This window comes from Papio anubis, chromosome 10 (genome assembly GCF_008728515.1).
Source record: "Papio anubis isolate 15944 chromosome 10, Panubis1.0, whole genome shotgun sequence".
Lineage (NCBI taxonomy): Eukaryota > Metazoa > Chordata > Mammalia > Primates > Cercopithecidae > Papio > Papio anubis.
The window spans coordinates 42331643-42347102 of NC_044985.1; the positions used below are offsets into that span (position 1 = coordinate 42331643).

Here is a 15460-nt window from a genome sequence, read left to right on the forward strand (position 1 = left end):
TCATGTTTTTAATCTCAGAATTTAAACTATGAACTTAAGGTTAACTTGTCTTTCAGGCTCTGTAATTCTTAATACATGAAATTATATACATTTATATCAATAGAATCATTTTGCAATGGATACAACTCTTTTGTAATATTTCCCCCTCAAAATATTAGGGTTTAAAATGTACATTTTTTTGCATTTCAGAAGTATTAGTTGGAATTCTAAGCAGTTGACTAACTTTTTTTTAATGAAATATTTTTTACCAGCCAGACCTACCCCTAAACATACCCTAGAGTTATGTTAAAAGGTGGTATCAGAATATCTGTTTAAATATTTAAATTTTTTCTTTAGAAATACTTCGGTAGTATAGACTAGAATATGAATTTTATCGCCTACTTGACTTTGGCATTTTAATGGAAAGTGCACAAAGCACTTATAAATTACCTTTACATGCCACTCCTATTAAAGCAGTAAGACACCAGATCCCTAATAAAGCTGTTCCAACTTCAGGGTTTTTCATGGAGGGTTTCCCACATGATGTAAAGATTTGGTTATTTTAAATAAAATGCAATTTAACTGTAGTGTTTTAAATTATATTTTAAAAGTAACATATACCGAATGGTAAAAATTAAAACTATACCGGAAAATACTGAAATGAGTGAAAGCCTTTTACCCTCACCCAGTCCCATCACAGTTGATGTGACTTTCAGAATGTTTCTTTGCATTTACAGATACACACAATCCATGCAAATCTGCACACACATTGCGTTTTCTACTGATGGAATTCTGTCATATAGATCTCCTATACTTTGTTCTTTTCACTTACTGTGTCTTAAGAGCTCTACCTCATTCTTAATAGATGCATGGGACTCATTTTTTATAGATAATATCAATTTATTTGTCATTTTCCTACTAATGGACATTTAGGTTGTTTGTTATGTTTAGCTATTAGAGATGATATAGTATAGTATACATTGTTCTACCTGCATATTTCACATAAGTACTAGGGTAACTGGGATCCAGTAGAATTGCTGCATCAAAATATGTGTGTATTTTTACTTTGAGAGATATTACTTAGAATTGCCTTCTAAGAAGGTTACACACGGATTTATGTTTCTGCCAGTAGTTTGAGTGCCTGTTTCTCTATACCTTGTCTACACTGCACTAGTGCTGCATATTCCAAGTTTTTCATCTTTGCCAATCTGATAGGTAAAAAGCTGTACCTCATTTTTTTAAAGGGCTTTTATTGAGTTATGACTGAGGTTGAAGATTTCATATGTTCATCAACAGCTTTATTTTGTTTTGTTAAACTATAAGTTCAAGTCTTTTGTCTATTTTTATAATTTGTGAAAGCTTTTTTTTGCTAGAGATAAGTTAGCACCTCATAATATGCTTCTCAAGTATTTTTTCCATTTTGTCACTTGTCTTTTTATTTCATTTTGGTTTTAATTTACAAAACTGTTTAACATTTTTACATAGTAAAATTAGTATCTTTTTATGGCTTCTAGGAAAGTTTAAGCCTTTTCAGATTTTTCTGATTGAATAATTTTGCCTGGAGAATTTATATTGAACTTGATTTTTGAGCTCAGAGAAATTCTTAGTGGAGAAACCACCTCTTATTCATTCATCCATCCAAGAAGTATGTTTGGCTTAGATATTTTTTGCAATGCCTCTGAAAAGTATGCAGCAAAATGATGTAGGAATCATTTATGAAATTCTACCTCCCAAGGAAATCTTAGAAAATAAATAGTTCTGAGGACTTCCACATTCTCCCTGGGTGTATAGAACAGCTATGCAGAAATCCCTGCTTGTAAGAGAGTAAAGAGAAGACTGGAGGAAGGAAGCCAGCATATAAATTATTGTCTCCATGTTTAACCCTAAGAGGGCTCATTTCCTCTGGTTTAAACAGTCCATTTCTCTGACAGTGCAGGTAAAATTAGACTTTATGTTTTGGGGGGGAAATATATATAATGTCTATTTTTTAGGCCTAGACTCTCAGTGATTTTTTTCTAGAAATACTGCAGTATTCTCAAGAAGCAAAGTGTTCTTAATTTCAAAGGATTAATAGCCTGCTAATTGATAAGCCTAAAGCAATGTTTTGTACTAAATTCAGGGACTTGGGTATTTGGTGATCATAATTTAAATGATGATACAAACTTACTTTCTACTACAGACATACATATATATACTCTAATATGCTCATTTCAGAATAATCATAGCATGTCAAGAAAACTTTAGAGGAGATAAAGAATCGATCTTTGAAAGATAAATTTATGTTTATTTCTAATGCCATAAATATAAAGATTTTGAATCACATGGAATCACTATAATACTAGCTAAACTAATATGTTTGTGGAATTGCAAATAGAAGGTATTGGTTGGATAAATAATGCAGTGGCGTATCAGTGTTTTCCATTATTTGGAAGGGGAAGTAGTGTTATTAAAAATTAATCTGTGGAAATACCTATGAAATTTATTTATTTTTGGAGGCAGAGTCTCACTCTGTCACCAGGCTGGAGTACAGTGGCTCGCTCTCGGCTCACTGCAACTTCCACTTCCCGGGTCAAGTGATTCTCCTGCCTCATCCTCCCGAGTAGCTGGGGCTAAAGGCACACGCCACCACACCCACCTAATTTTTGTATTTTTAGTGGAGACGGGGTTTCACCATGTTGGCCAGGATGGTCCCAATCTCTTGACCTTGTGATCTGCCTGCCTTGGCCTCCCAAAATGCTGGGATTATAGACGTGAGCCACCACACCCAGCCCTGAAAAAATTATTTCTAATACCAATTATAGAACATAATTATTTGAATTCCAGTTTCCATAATAGTAAGTTATAGTGAGCTCTCTACACATATTCATTTTACTTAATCTACAGAGGCTATTTACTGTAATTTTTTAAAATGCTAATCTATAGGACTGTGTACATGTGTTTTTAAACACATGAGCGGGTAAACAAAAATAGTAGTAGACATTATTGTGTTATTCAGAAGGATTCTTAATATCAAAAAAGTGCTGCATCCCACTAAAGTTCTAAGTCTTTTATTTCCCATTATAGTCTATCACATAATAGTAATTCCAATTTACTAATAATCCTATAGTGAGTGAACATCTGCCAGTTACTTTTTATATTTCTAAATGCAAAGAGCTCATTTTGTTACCTTTCTCATGAAATCATAGTCAGTGTTTATAAAACCTTTCAGATTGCATGGATTCCAGTGAAGAATCCAGCCAGATACTTAGAGAATGAGAATATAACATTGTAATGGTGATGCAGAATGCTTTGTCTTATTTCACATCCCAGTGCAGTGGTGGGAGCACGAGGACTCAACCAATGTCAGAAGCATCCAGTCCCCAGCTTGGCTCTGTCCAAGTGTCAGTGATCCTCAGTGTCTTGCACTGAGTCGTGAGTGTCTGTGGCTCTGTTGGGTGTTACAGCAGCACCTCATAATGATAAGATTATTGAGGACTAGGTACATTCACCTTTCTGCTTTATGTCACTGTTAGCAAAAACTGTGCACTTTTGTCTAAGGTATTCATGGGCTCCATAAAGAAATAGAGCTTAGCCCCTAGACTGTGCTAAAAATAAGAAGAAGAAGAAGAAGAAAAAGAAGAAGAAGAAATTGGCCAGTGACTAAAAAGCTGAAATCCTCAAAAGGAAATTTTGCAATAGCAATCATAGTGTCATCTTTGAAGTTGGTTTCCATGGCCCCCTTCTTGGTGGGCTTACCTTCCTCTTTAACCTGGTGTTTGTGGAAGGCTCTGTGGAGTTCAGACTTTTCCTCACCACATGCCATTGCTCACCACATTCCTGCTCACATGCCATATGGAGGGATAGCTGTGTCCAGTATTGGATGTATAATGACAGAGCACTGACGTGAGCTTTCCTCCCAGCTCGGCAGGGAAGTAGCTCTCCAGTGGGGACGAATCACATTTCCTTTGGGACTGTTTCCTCGGTTTTGAAATGAGGTTTGGGTGGATAATTTCCCAGTTATAAGATTGTATAAACCTGTGGTCTTCATTATAGCAAGAGGGGAACCAGTAGGTGAAACCCACATTGATTCATTTAGTTTCTTTCCGTGTCACATTGCTGTCCAGGGTAGGTAATAATCATTCAGTTTAGAAGCTGTATGCATGCATTAACTTTCTTGCCTCTCCTCACTAAGCAACATATAATTAGCACTCATATTCAGGCCCATTTGCTTTTAGTTGTGATTTGATTAACTGAACTAACAGGATGGGAACAATCTTTTTTTTTTTTCTTTTTTTTTTTTTGAGACGGAGTCTCACGTCTCACTCTGTCACCCAGGCTGTAGTGCAGTGGCACGATCTTGGCTCATTGCAACCTCCCCCTCCCAGGTTCAAGCAATTTTCTGCCTTGGCCCCCCGCAGGTTCAAGCAATTCTCTGCCCAACCTCAGCTGGGATTACAGGCGCCTGCCACCATGCCTGGCTAATTTTTGTATTTTTAGTAGTGTCGGGGTTTCGCCACCTTGGCCAGGCTTGTCTTGAACTCCTGACCTCGAGATCTACCCGCCTCTGCCTCCCAAAGTGCTGGAATTACAGGCATGAGCCACCGTACCCGGCCAGTCTTACCTTTTTATAATTACTTATTTTGTTAATGCTTTGCCATTTTTTAAAAAGCAAATATATGCTGACTGGCTTCAGATATGTTTGTGCTTTCTCTTATGTTTGGGATATACCCTTAATTGATATTTTTACAAGTGACAGACTCTACTTACTAATAATGCAAGTCCCTTCTGAGCATCATAATATAGAAAATATTCATTCAGTCTTTTTAAGAAAATGAAATGTTTGGGTTTGAAGTATACCTTTTTATCATGAGTCCCATGTGTAAACATTAGTTATTAGCAGTTTGAATCAAAATATTTAAAATGATTTAATGTTCATGTACTACTAACTTTGTGTTTTTTCTTTATACTAGAAAGAAGGTAAACAAGAATCTGGTATGTGAGTTCTTATAAAAACAACAGTTTTTTGGGTTTGTTTTTTTTTTAAAGAAAGGAAAAACATAATGATAAATAGTATTTTATAATAATATTAGTTCACTGATAATATTACAAAACTTATAGCACAAAATTTCCAGTGTTTTTCTGTAAAAATTATATGTGAGTTAACAGACATTTCAAAACAGCTTTTAAACATCAGCCTTTACCAAGTACATAATGTAGGCATTCTGTTAGATGTTGGGATTCAAAGAGGTGTGAGATGGTGGGCCTTGCACCCAGAGAGAAGCTGATTGTCCACTAAATGAGACTGGCAGGTCCGCAGGGTAGGAAGAGAGCAGCATGAACCACTGCTCGTATAAAGCTTTTAAAGTGAAAATGATATAATAATAGGTCATTCTCTATTTGATCACCATCATAAAATAGCTTATTGGAGGATGAATCTCAGTGTATCAAATCATTTAATTTTTTGTTATTTTTCTTAGAAAATCTACTTTCATCTTGCTGCCAAGAGAAAGCGTTTTGTTTGTTTGTTTGTTTTTGAGACGGAATCTCGCTCTGTCGCCCAGGCTGGAGTGCAGTGATGGATCTCGGCTCACTGCAAGCTCCGCCTCCCAGGTTCACGCCATTCTCCTGCCTCAGCCTCCCGAGTAGCTGGGGCTACAGGTGCCCGCTACCATGCCCGGCTAATTTTTTTTTTTTTTTTTGGTATTTTTAATAGAGATGGGTTTTCACCATGTTAGCCAAGATGGTCTCGATCTCCTGACCTTGTGATCCACCCTCCTCAGCCTCCCAAAGTGCTGGGATTACAGGCATGAGCCACCGCGCCCAGCTGAGAAAGTTGTATTTAAAATACATATATGGAGTCCTTTTCACATGTGTCATTTCTCTTTGGTAAAACTTACTAGTTTTAGTGTTTAGACTTAACACTTGGTCCTATTGGTTAGGATTTTCTTAGTATATATCTACGTATGTATGTATGTATTTATTTATTTTGAGACAGGGCCTCACCTGGTCACCCAGGCTGGAGTGCAGTGGTGTGATCATGGCTCACTGCAACTTCGACGTTCTGGGTTCAAGCAGTCTTCCAGCCTCAGCCTCCTGAGTAGCTGGGATCACAGACATACACCACCATATCCAACTAGTTTTTTAAAAAAATATTTTTTGTAGAGATGGGGTCTCACTCTGTTGCCCAGACTTGTCTCAAATTCCTGGGCTCAAGCCATTCTCCCACCTCTGCCTCCCAAAGTGCTGGGATTACAGGAGTTAGGATTTTAATTAGGGTTTATGTTTTTAACCTCACTGTGATTGTCTCAGTTCTTAATGATGTAATTTTTGTGCCTCTAGGCTTACGGAGTTCCTATGCTAGTCAGCACAGTCAGCTTGGGCAAGACCTTCGTTCTGCCGTGTCTCCCGATTTGCACATTACTCCTATATATGAGGGGAGGACCTATTACAGCCCAGTGTATCGCAGCCCAAACCATGGAACTGTGGAGCTTCAGGGATCGCAGACGGCGTTGTATCGCACAGGTTCAGGTGGGCATCAGCTCTGTTTACTGGTTTCCTGATTTCACAGGCCCCACAGTAGAAGCGTTTCATTGAGATTGGGTTCCCTGTTAGAAGGAAATCATGATGTCCATTTGGTTGTCAGATAATCAGCTGTGACAGCAGATCAATAAGCAATAAAACAGGTTCATTGAGTACCTATTTGTAGGTGATACATTTTTACCTTAGTACAATATAATCAATGAACATAGTGATTATACTGTTAGTTCAGGAATAAGTTTGTAAAACTGTAAATCTGACTCCAGGTTGGACACATATTCAGTATCAAAAGGAAAGCCTTGTTGGAATATTTCTTTGTAATTCTTTTGCCGAGCAAGTTTTTGGAGAAAATCCATAACTGAGTTACTTGGCCGTCTTTGATTTAGCAAGCGTGAAGCCCAAGTGTATTTGGCATTACTCCTTTTTAAATGTTGGATGTTCTCTGAATAGTTAAATGTAGAATGTGAAATAGATACCCTTGTGATGGACTCAAACTGGGGCAGGATTCAATAGCGACATTTATAAAAGCAGGGAGCTGGAGCATCACACCCTTGTACCACCAGTCCTCATGTTTATGCCACACCATCAAGGCTGGTAGAGCAGAAGCTGTAGCCTATGGTGGTGTGAGCTGCCAGGTCATGCTGCACGGCTGACTCATGGCGTCTCAAGACTACTCTTTTTTTTTTTTTTAAAGAGGTATCAGATTTATTAACATGCTTACAAATGAACCCTAGGTAGCAATAATAACCCCTCAAAGGTACAACTCTATGAGAAATACCTATGAGAATACCAGAATGGGGAAGACTGTATTTGAATTGGTTCTTTGCAGGAAACTGACAGTTTGATCCACTGAGGGATTTATCTTCTAATAAAATGTACCATTTCTAATAGATGTTGATAAAGAAATATTTTGCTTTTCCTTATGTCTGTAAATTGAGGAATTCCTTTAATAGGACTAAGAAATAGATATTGTTTAAAATCTTTTTAATTGCAAGAAGATACGTATACAGTTACTGGAGGGATACCCACTGCAAGAATTAGGAAAGTCATTTTAAATTCAGTATACAGTATCTTTATAATAGCATCATACAATAATTTAGGGGAGTAGCTGTAGAATAATTTGATATCAATCTTCTTTCCCTCTTGTGAAGTAGATTTTCCAGTGTTATTACAATCCACAGGTCTACACATAAAAGGTATAGTAGTCTCTCTATATCCAGGGGGAATACGTTCCAAGACCATCAGTGGATGCCTGAAATGGCAGATGGTACTGAACCCTGTATTTACTATATATTTTCCTATATATTCATTCATATGATAAAGTTTAATTGATAAATCAGGCACAGTAAGAGATTAGCAAGAATAACAAATAATGAAATAGAACAATTAAGTAAAATAAGGGTTGTTTAAACACAAGCCCTGCAGTACTGAGACAGCAGATATAATAGTCAAGACAGCTGCTAAGTGACTAACAGACTAGTAGCATCTATAGCATGGGTACACTGGACAAAGGGATTATTCACGTCCCAGTGGGATCACAGCCGAATGGCACAGATTTCATCATGTTATTCAGAATGGCGTGCAATTTAAAACTTAAGAATTACTTGTTTCTGGAATTTTCCATTTGATATTTTTGGACAACAATTGACCACGGGTAACTGAAACCATGGAAAGCAAAACCAAAAGGTAAGGATGGACTGCTGTAGAATAAAACAAGTAACCTGTGTACACAAAGTGTTAAAATTTTGATAGTTTTAATTACTTACAAATTTGAAGAAATCTTGTTTTTACCACTAGAATGAAATTAATAAATTTTGCTATTTTGTCTCTCTCTAAGATTCTTGTGTTTCTCTCAGTTTTGTTACTGAACCTCAATGAACATATTATATAAGCAGATTTGTAATTTCACTTTTGTTCTTTCTTGCTAATAAAATTAACAAAATATTTATGTACATTAAAAACTTAGTACCCTTTTTAGCACTAATAAGGTAGAATTTTAAAATATAAAAGTAAGCGATTTATATAATTGCCAAAAACTATAATCCTTAAAATTAAAAATGTTTTACCTTTTATTAAAGTGTGATCTCATGGAGAACATACTAATCTTTTTCAAAATGTTGACTTTCTAGTAGGTATTGGAAATCTACAAAGGACATCCAGCCAACGAAGCACCCTTACATACCAAAGAAATAATTATGCTCTGAACACAACAGCTACCTACGCGGAGCCCTACAGGCCTATACAATACCGAGTGCAAGAGTGCAATTATAACAGGCTTCAGCACGTAGTGTCGGCTGATGATGGCACCACAAGATCCCCATCAATAGACAGCATTCAGAAGGACCCCAGGCGAGTACCAGTTAGGAGTCTCTAGAAGGCTACAGTATTGCAGGAGTTAGCCAGTTCCTCACTTTTGCCTTTTTTTAAGTTGCTAAGTCTATTATACTATCATTAATTCCATATCTATTAATACTTCCAGTTGTATTCCAGCTATATAGGTCATTGAGGTTAATTTCATTTTAAAGATAGATTCCTTCTTTCCATCCTTTCATAATAAGTTAGAGAATGCACAGATCCGTGGGAATATCTGCAGCATTCATCACTGAAATATATCATCAAGACAACTACCTGGAATAGCCTCTTAGAGTGAAACAAGGCTTTGAAGGATCAGTTTTCCCTTTGCCGTTGTCCTGACCGACTTCTTGGATAACAGCTTCAAAAAATGGATTTGATTATTACAAACTAGAGAAAGACCAGTGTTATATATGTTTTGAATCATAGTGGTCAACAATATATAACACTTTTATTAACCAGGTTCTTTGAAAAAACTTTCTGACATTTAGGAGAAGATAGTCTTTATAAGAAATTCTATCTAATAAGCAAAAAGTATTTGGCAAATCGTAGACGTTTCCTCCTCCTGATTTTGTTTGGCCCTGTAGACAGCATTTTTTATTAAGATAATATGAGTCATTTAATACTTGATTGATTTTGAAAAACTGACTTTGTCCTTAAAGCCATTTAAAATATTCAGGAAATAAAGATATTTTAAAACTAAAGGAATTTTCATTTCTGAAAGAGTGAAATTGTTGCTAAATTTTAAGCAACTTTAGTGTTATTTTAAGGCATGTATGCAAGATTTCATTCACTGTTCGCCCACAAATAGTTACTTCACTGGAAAATTGTTATAATTATCAATTCATTTTTAGCAACCTACCAACTTGTTTTAATGAATGTGAATTAAAATGATGAGTGAGGTTTTGGTCATTAAAACACAATGACTAAAGATACTTTAAAGTTGAGTGGGAAATCCACTGCTTCACTAAAACCACTACCGTTATTCACTTTTATTCCTGAAATTCTTTAAGCTTTATAAATGCATTTGGTTCTGCTGTTCCTGGTTTGCCACCTTTTTGTCATTTTTAAGGAGTTTCAAAAATAACTTGTCTAATAACACCTACAGCTTGTCAGAGATACTCTTACTGATTTTGTTTTTCCAAATCCTCAAAATGACAAAGGCCTCAGGCACCCAAATAGATGCAGAAATTCCCAAAAGGGTTTTGAATTGTAGGTAATTTAGACCATCCCTTGACTGGACCTGAAGAGAAAATAATAGCTACCTAGAAAGGCAGTGAAGTGTGATGAGAACTTTGAGTTTAATATGTGTCCCTGAAGACTTCAGTTTTGACCTCTACTATGAGTTGATTCGCTATAAACAAGGACTTCATGTATGATAATATACCTCAGCTATTCATAGTGTGATAATTTCATAGTCTAATGCATAAAACTGTTATGGCTAGCTTTGATTATGTGAAACTTTACTGATAATGCATTTTGTAAGGTGAATAAGTGATTATATTGGTAGGTGCATTTATTCTAGCTGAAACTGGAATTCAGATGATTTTGAAGTTTAGGTATTTAAACCAAAATTAAAAGCTCATGACAACTGTTAATTTTTAGTTTTGAAAATAGCAATTGGAAGTAATATTTTTATTCACTTGTAAGCCTTTATTGTTAATGCCACATTACAGTTAGCCTGAAAAATTCTCTGCAAGACTGAGGAAGTTATTGATCTTTACTGTATAAAAGGAAATCTGTGAGTTTTTCTATAGTCATCTACTTGGGAACCAAATTTATTAATAACACCAATGATGCTTCTGAAAGGAGTAATATGAAAGACTTCCTGTGTATTCACATTTCCATCTCAGCTCATTTCCCTTTGGCCTGAAGAACTTCCTTTAACCTTTCTTGTCTTGCATTTCTGCTTGTAACAAATTCTCCCAGCTTCAGTTTATCTGAAAATATTTCACTTGTTTTTTTTTAAAGGATTTTTTTTACTAGATATACAATTCAAGATTTACAGGTGTGGATTTTTTTCTTTCAGTACTTTAAAAGATGTCAGTCATTGTCTTCAGACCTGCGTTGTTTCTGTTGATAAGGCAGACATCATGTGTATTCTTCTCATTATGTAATGTATCTTTTCTTTGGCTGCTTTTCAGATTTTTTTCTAGCTTTCAACTGTTTTATTCTGATGAACCTAAGTATAATTTTCTTTGCATTTAACCTGCTTGGGGTTCACTGAGATTCTTGGAATATAGGTTGATGTTTTTGTCAAAATTGGGAAATTTTCAACGATTAATTCTTTAAGCTTTTTTCCTGCCCCAAACTCTCTTCTCTTCTTCTAGGACTCCAATTAAACACATAGGATCACTTTATTATTTCACACATTACTGAATCTGTCTTCGTTTTTTAAGTCTTTTTTCCCTATATTCTTGTAATCAGAATTTTTTATTGATGCCTTCAAATTTAGTTTTCTTTGTCCTATAGACTACAATCTATTGTGAAGCCCTTGCAAATTTGTTTTTATTTCTAATCCTTGAATTTGGTTCCTTTTATATAGTCCATGTTCCTGTGAGATTCTCCATCTCTTCACTCCATATATACATCTTTTTCTTTAAGTCTTCAAACACATTTAACATAACCATTTAAAATTTTTCTTCTGATAATTTCAACATCTGGGGTGTCTCTGGGTCTGTTTCTATTGGTTTCCTTTTTTACGTATTTATAAGTCATATGTTTCTGTTTCTTCTCGTGTTTAGTCATTTTAAATTATATACTGACTGTTGTAGATGATACGTTATAGGGAATCTGGATTAGGCTGTCTCCTGTTAGGATGCTGAGTTTTATTGTGGCAGAGAACTAAATTACTGGTAGATCCTTTCAATCCCATCAAAACTGGTTTTGTTCATTGTTAGGTCTAGTTCATATTTCTTTTAAACCTTAGAACATGGTCCTTACTCCTAAAACTTGGCCTTTGTGGAGTCTTGACTAAATTCCCAAGGTGTTCAGTGATGTCTGCGCTCTGACTGGTGGGGGGGGGGGTGGTCCCCTCAACTGGTACCTCTTCAGCATTGAGTCATGTAGCAGCCACTCTCCACCAGACCTGTGCATGTGCCCTACAGCTCAGGGTACAACTGAGGACTTGCGGATAGTCCACACGCAAACCCAGAGAATCACCTCTGCTTAGCTCCCTTGTCTTCAGTACTCTGCCTTGCACATTATAACCACTTTAGCACCTGCAAATTCCACTTGCTCCCTGCCTCAGCTCACTAAATCCCTCACATACTACTTGTCCTCAGCTTCCTGTGTCATGGTCCAGAAAGTGCCCCCCGGCAGAAAGCCAGGTAAACATGGGACTCATTGATGTTTCCCTCCTCTCAAGGATTATATTCTTGTGTTGCCTGTTGTCAAGGGTCTAAAAACAGTTTTCTCCTACATTTAGCTAAATTCACTTTTATCATTGTTTATGGTGGGAGAGCAAAATCCAGTACGAGTTACTCTATCATGGCTAGAAACAGAAGTCTGGGCTTAGGTTTTACTGAAGCAAATCCTGGCAGGCATTGATGCCATCCAGCCAGCCTACAAATTGATGGCAGTTTTTCCAGGGTAAATTTCTACTGAATTTACATCAAGGTTGGAGATGAAGCCAAGCAAGCCTAATTGCCCAGCTTTGGCAGGAGCCCACCCTCGGGGCTGTCTGGCCCTCATGGCACCCAGGGATGTCAGGAAATCTTGACCCTCAGTGTCCCATTTAAAGAGGACAAAAACGTGTATTTGTAATGATTGTGAATCATCAAAGAAAGAGTAAATCACACTTCTCGCACTCTGTTAAGTACAACAGAGATTTACGTAATAGGCTTTAGATAGATTTTCATGAGAAATGATTGATACAGTTTCAATATATAAAAGGAAAATTATTTGTTACCAGGAATTCATCTATTTGGAATAGCTCATTTTTTAGGGACGATGAATATTAATAAAACATCTGTATCCGAAGTAAAAATATATAAAATATTTTAGTATTCAACATCACATTTAATCATCACAACCAACCAGTGAAGATTGAAATATTAGTTTCATTGATCTTGTTTTACATTTGAGGCAACTGAAGCTCCAAATAATTAATTGCTTTTCAAAATCACACAGAAATTGAAGGACCCAAGACTGAAACCCAGGCAATCAAACTCCATATTCTGTGCTTTTTCTGCTGTTATCTTGCCTTCTTTGGCATTGGCTATATTCTTAATGTCTGTTAATGACGTCGTCATCCAGCCTGTTCCCCAAGCCGGAAACTCCATCTCACACCTGACTTCAGTTTTTAGATCATCTGGCTGTTGTATAAAGAATGGATTGGGGGTGCAGGTGGGGTGGGGGGATAATATTAGAAGCAGAGAGAACATGTAGGAAACTGTTAGACTCTTCTGGGCAAAATGGAGAAAATGAATGGATTTGGTATATGTTAAATGTTTTGTAGATAGTCAACAGAACTTGCCGATGGATTCCATGAGGTAAGATGAGGAAAAGAGAGAAATCAAAGCGAAGTCTATTTCATTTCAAGCAGCTATGTAGATTCCTGTGTGGATAGTGGGTACTCTGCATGACACCCATCTTTTTGTATTCTAGGACATTCTTTCCTTGGCCACCAGAGTTATTGTCTGTATAAATGTGACCATGTCATATCCTCTCACTCTCCTGCTTCACAACCTTCATTCCTTATGTGTAGGCACACATATAGACCACCTGGGTTTCACTAACCTCCACCACTAATTACTAATCCTGAGTTCCTTGTCTGTGTCTAATGTTATTTTAATAGTGCTTACCTCATGAGGCAACAGTAAAGGTAAATGAGATAATGAAAGTAAAGTTCTTGGCACAAAGCCTGATAAAGGTAAACTCAATAAAAGATAACTCCTCCCGTTATTGGTATTAAGACAGAACTTTTTAGTTTGGCATTAGAAGATCCTGTAAATAGAATCATATCTTATCCAGTATTTGTATCTCCAGCACTGTAGCACAGTAAGGATTCACTGAGTGTGGTGTGTGTGTGTGGATGCATGTGTGCACACAGGTGTGGGATGACAAGCCCCTTTGCAGTGGTCTGACAAGTTAATGCATGGAGCCTTTCCAGACCAAGAGAGACTCTAAGGCTTCAAAAATCAGGCAAGAGAAGTATCACTCGGTCATTAATTTTATGAATTCTTTTTTTAATAAACAACTAACTTTATCCTGTAATCAGAGTCTGTATATTTATTGTTCTGTGAGCCATTTTCTAACAATCTGCTCTTCACATAATAAAAGAGCAAACTTACATTTAACAAGAATTCCAAACACTGTGCCAATATCTTATTGGCATAATGTCATCTGGACATTAGAAAATCCTGAAAATGGATGTTAGCTGAAAAAAAGCAAAGTACAAAAGTACATATACATAGCATGATTATATATCATTGTCAAAAAAAATGATATAGCATAGTGTTGGAGGGCACACACTCTGAAGGCAGAGTACCACTCCACTGTTTACAGCCACGTGGCCAGTCACATGGCCTTTCTACCTCAACGTCCACATCTTTAAGGTTGCGGTAAGAATAAATTAATAAATATATATAAAATGCCTGGAATAGTGCCTGAGACAGGATAGGGGTTTATGAAATATTAACTGCTATTTAATAATAACCCAGTTTTACGGAAAAAATCCCAAACCCACACGTGTGCACTTTTGCACACATATATAGAAAAACAGGAAATGTCAGCAGTAATCCTGAATATAGGATGACTGGTCAAATACTTTTTCTTTTTTATAGTTTTCTGTGTTTCTGTGTTATACTCAAGAGCAACCATAAACATTGTTTCTTAAAAATCCTCAGGCCCACAATGTTTGTGATTTCTAGGCTGACGCCAGCTCTGTCTGTTCCCACCAGCCCTTCCTCTCCCTTCAGGCATGACATCTCACTTCACTGAAGTGCACGTGTTTACCTGTGCCTTGCACCTGCAGATTTCTTACATAGGTAGAAAGACATAAAATTAGAACCAGGAGGAGGAGCACTAGAGTGGAAAAGTTACTTATATTAAGAATTTTCTTTGTTCTCCTGAATCTATCTCTTTCTGTGCATCTGTGCATCATGATTTCTTTAAGATCGTAAGCATCTGGGCCTCTGCATATGTTCATCAGGGGGAAAAATTATTTAGGTATGTATTTTTTAGGATTTTTGTAACTTCCCATTTTTATCTCAGCAGAGCTTTTTTCCCTTATAACAAGTGTTTTTGTTCAGTGTATTTTTACAACATGGGCCTTCCTTTCTGAAGCCATGTTTTTCTCATGTAGGGAGTTTGCCTGGCGTGATCCTGAGTTGCCTGAGGTCATTCACATGCTTCAGCACCAGTTCCCATCTGTTCAAGCAAATGCAGCGGCCTACCTGCAGCACCTGTGCTTTGGCGACAACAAAGTGAAGATGGAGGTACAGGACACGGTGCCTGGGATGACTGGGGAAGACAGTGCCTTTGCATTTAACAGCCACATGCTTCTGTATTTACGAAATTACCCGATGTAATTCAAGAGTCTTTTTAAAGGGATATTTTGATACCAGATACTCTTTGACTTAACTATGCATTTCAGTATCTCTCAGGAAAA

General features: G+C 36.7%; 1 protein-coding gene across 13 annotated transcripts in view; it reads left to right on the forward strand.

Annotated features, from left to right (window-relative positions):
* The window catches only part of PKP4 (plakophilin 4), a 228450-nt gene that overhangs the window by 172523 nt on the left and 40467 nt on the right, over positions 1–15460 (forward strand). For 11 of the 13 annotated variants that reach the window (XM_031651271.1, XM_031651277.1, XM_031651275.1 and 8 more), the window contains 3 exons: positions 6298–6486; positions 8625–8844; positions 15155–15287. In XM_031651271.1, coding sequence (XP_031507131.1) covers positions 6298–6486; positions 8625–8844; positions 15155–15287 — 542 coding nt within the window. The remainder of the gene's footprint in view (positions 1–6297; positions 6487–8624; positions 8845–15154; positions 15288–15460) is intronic. The other 2 variants (XM_031651272.1, XM_031651274.1) reach the window with 1 other exon arrangement.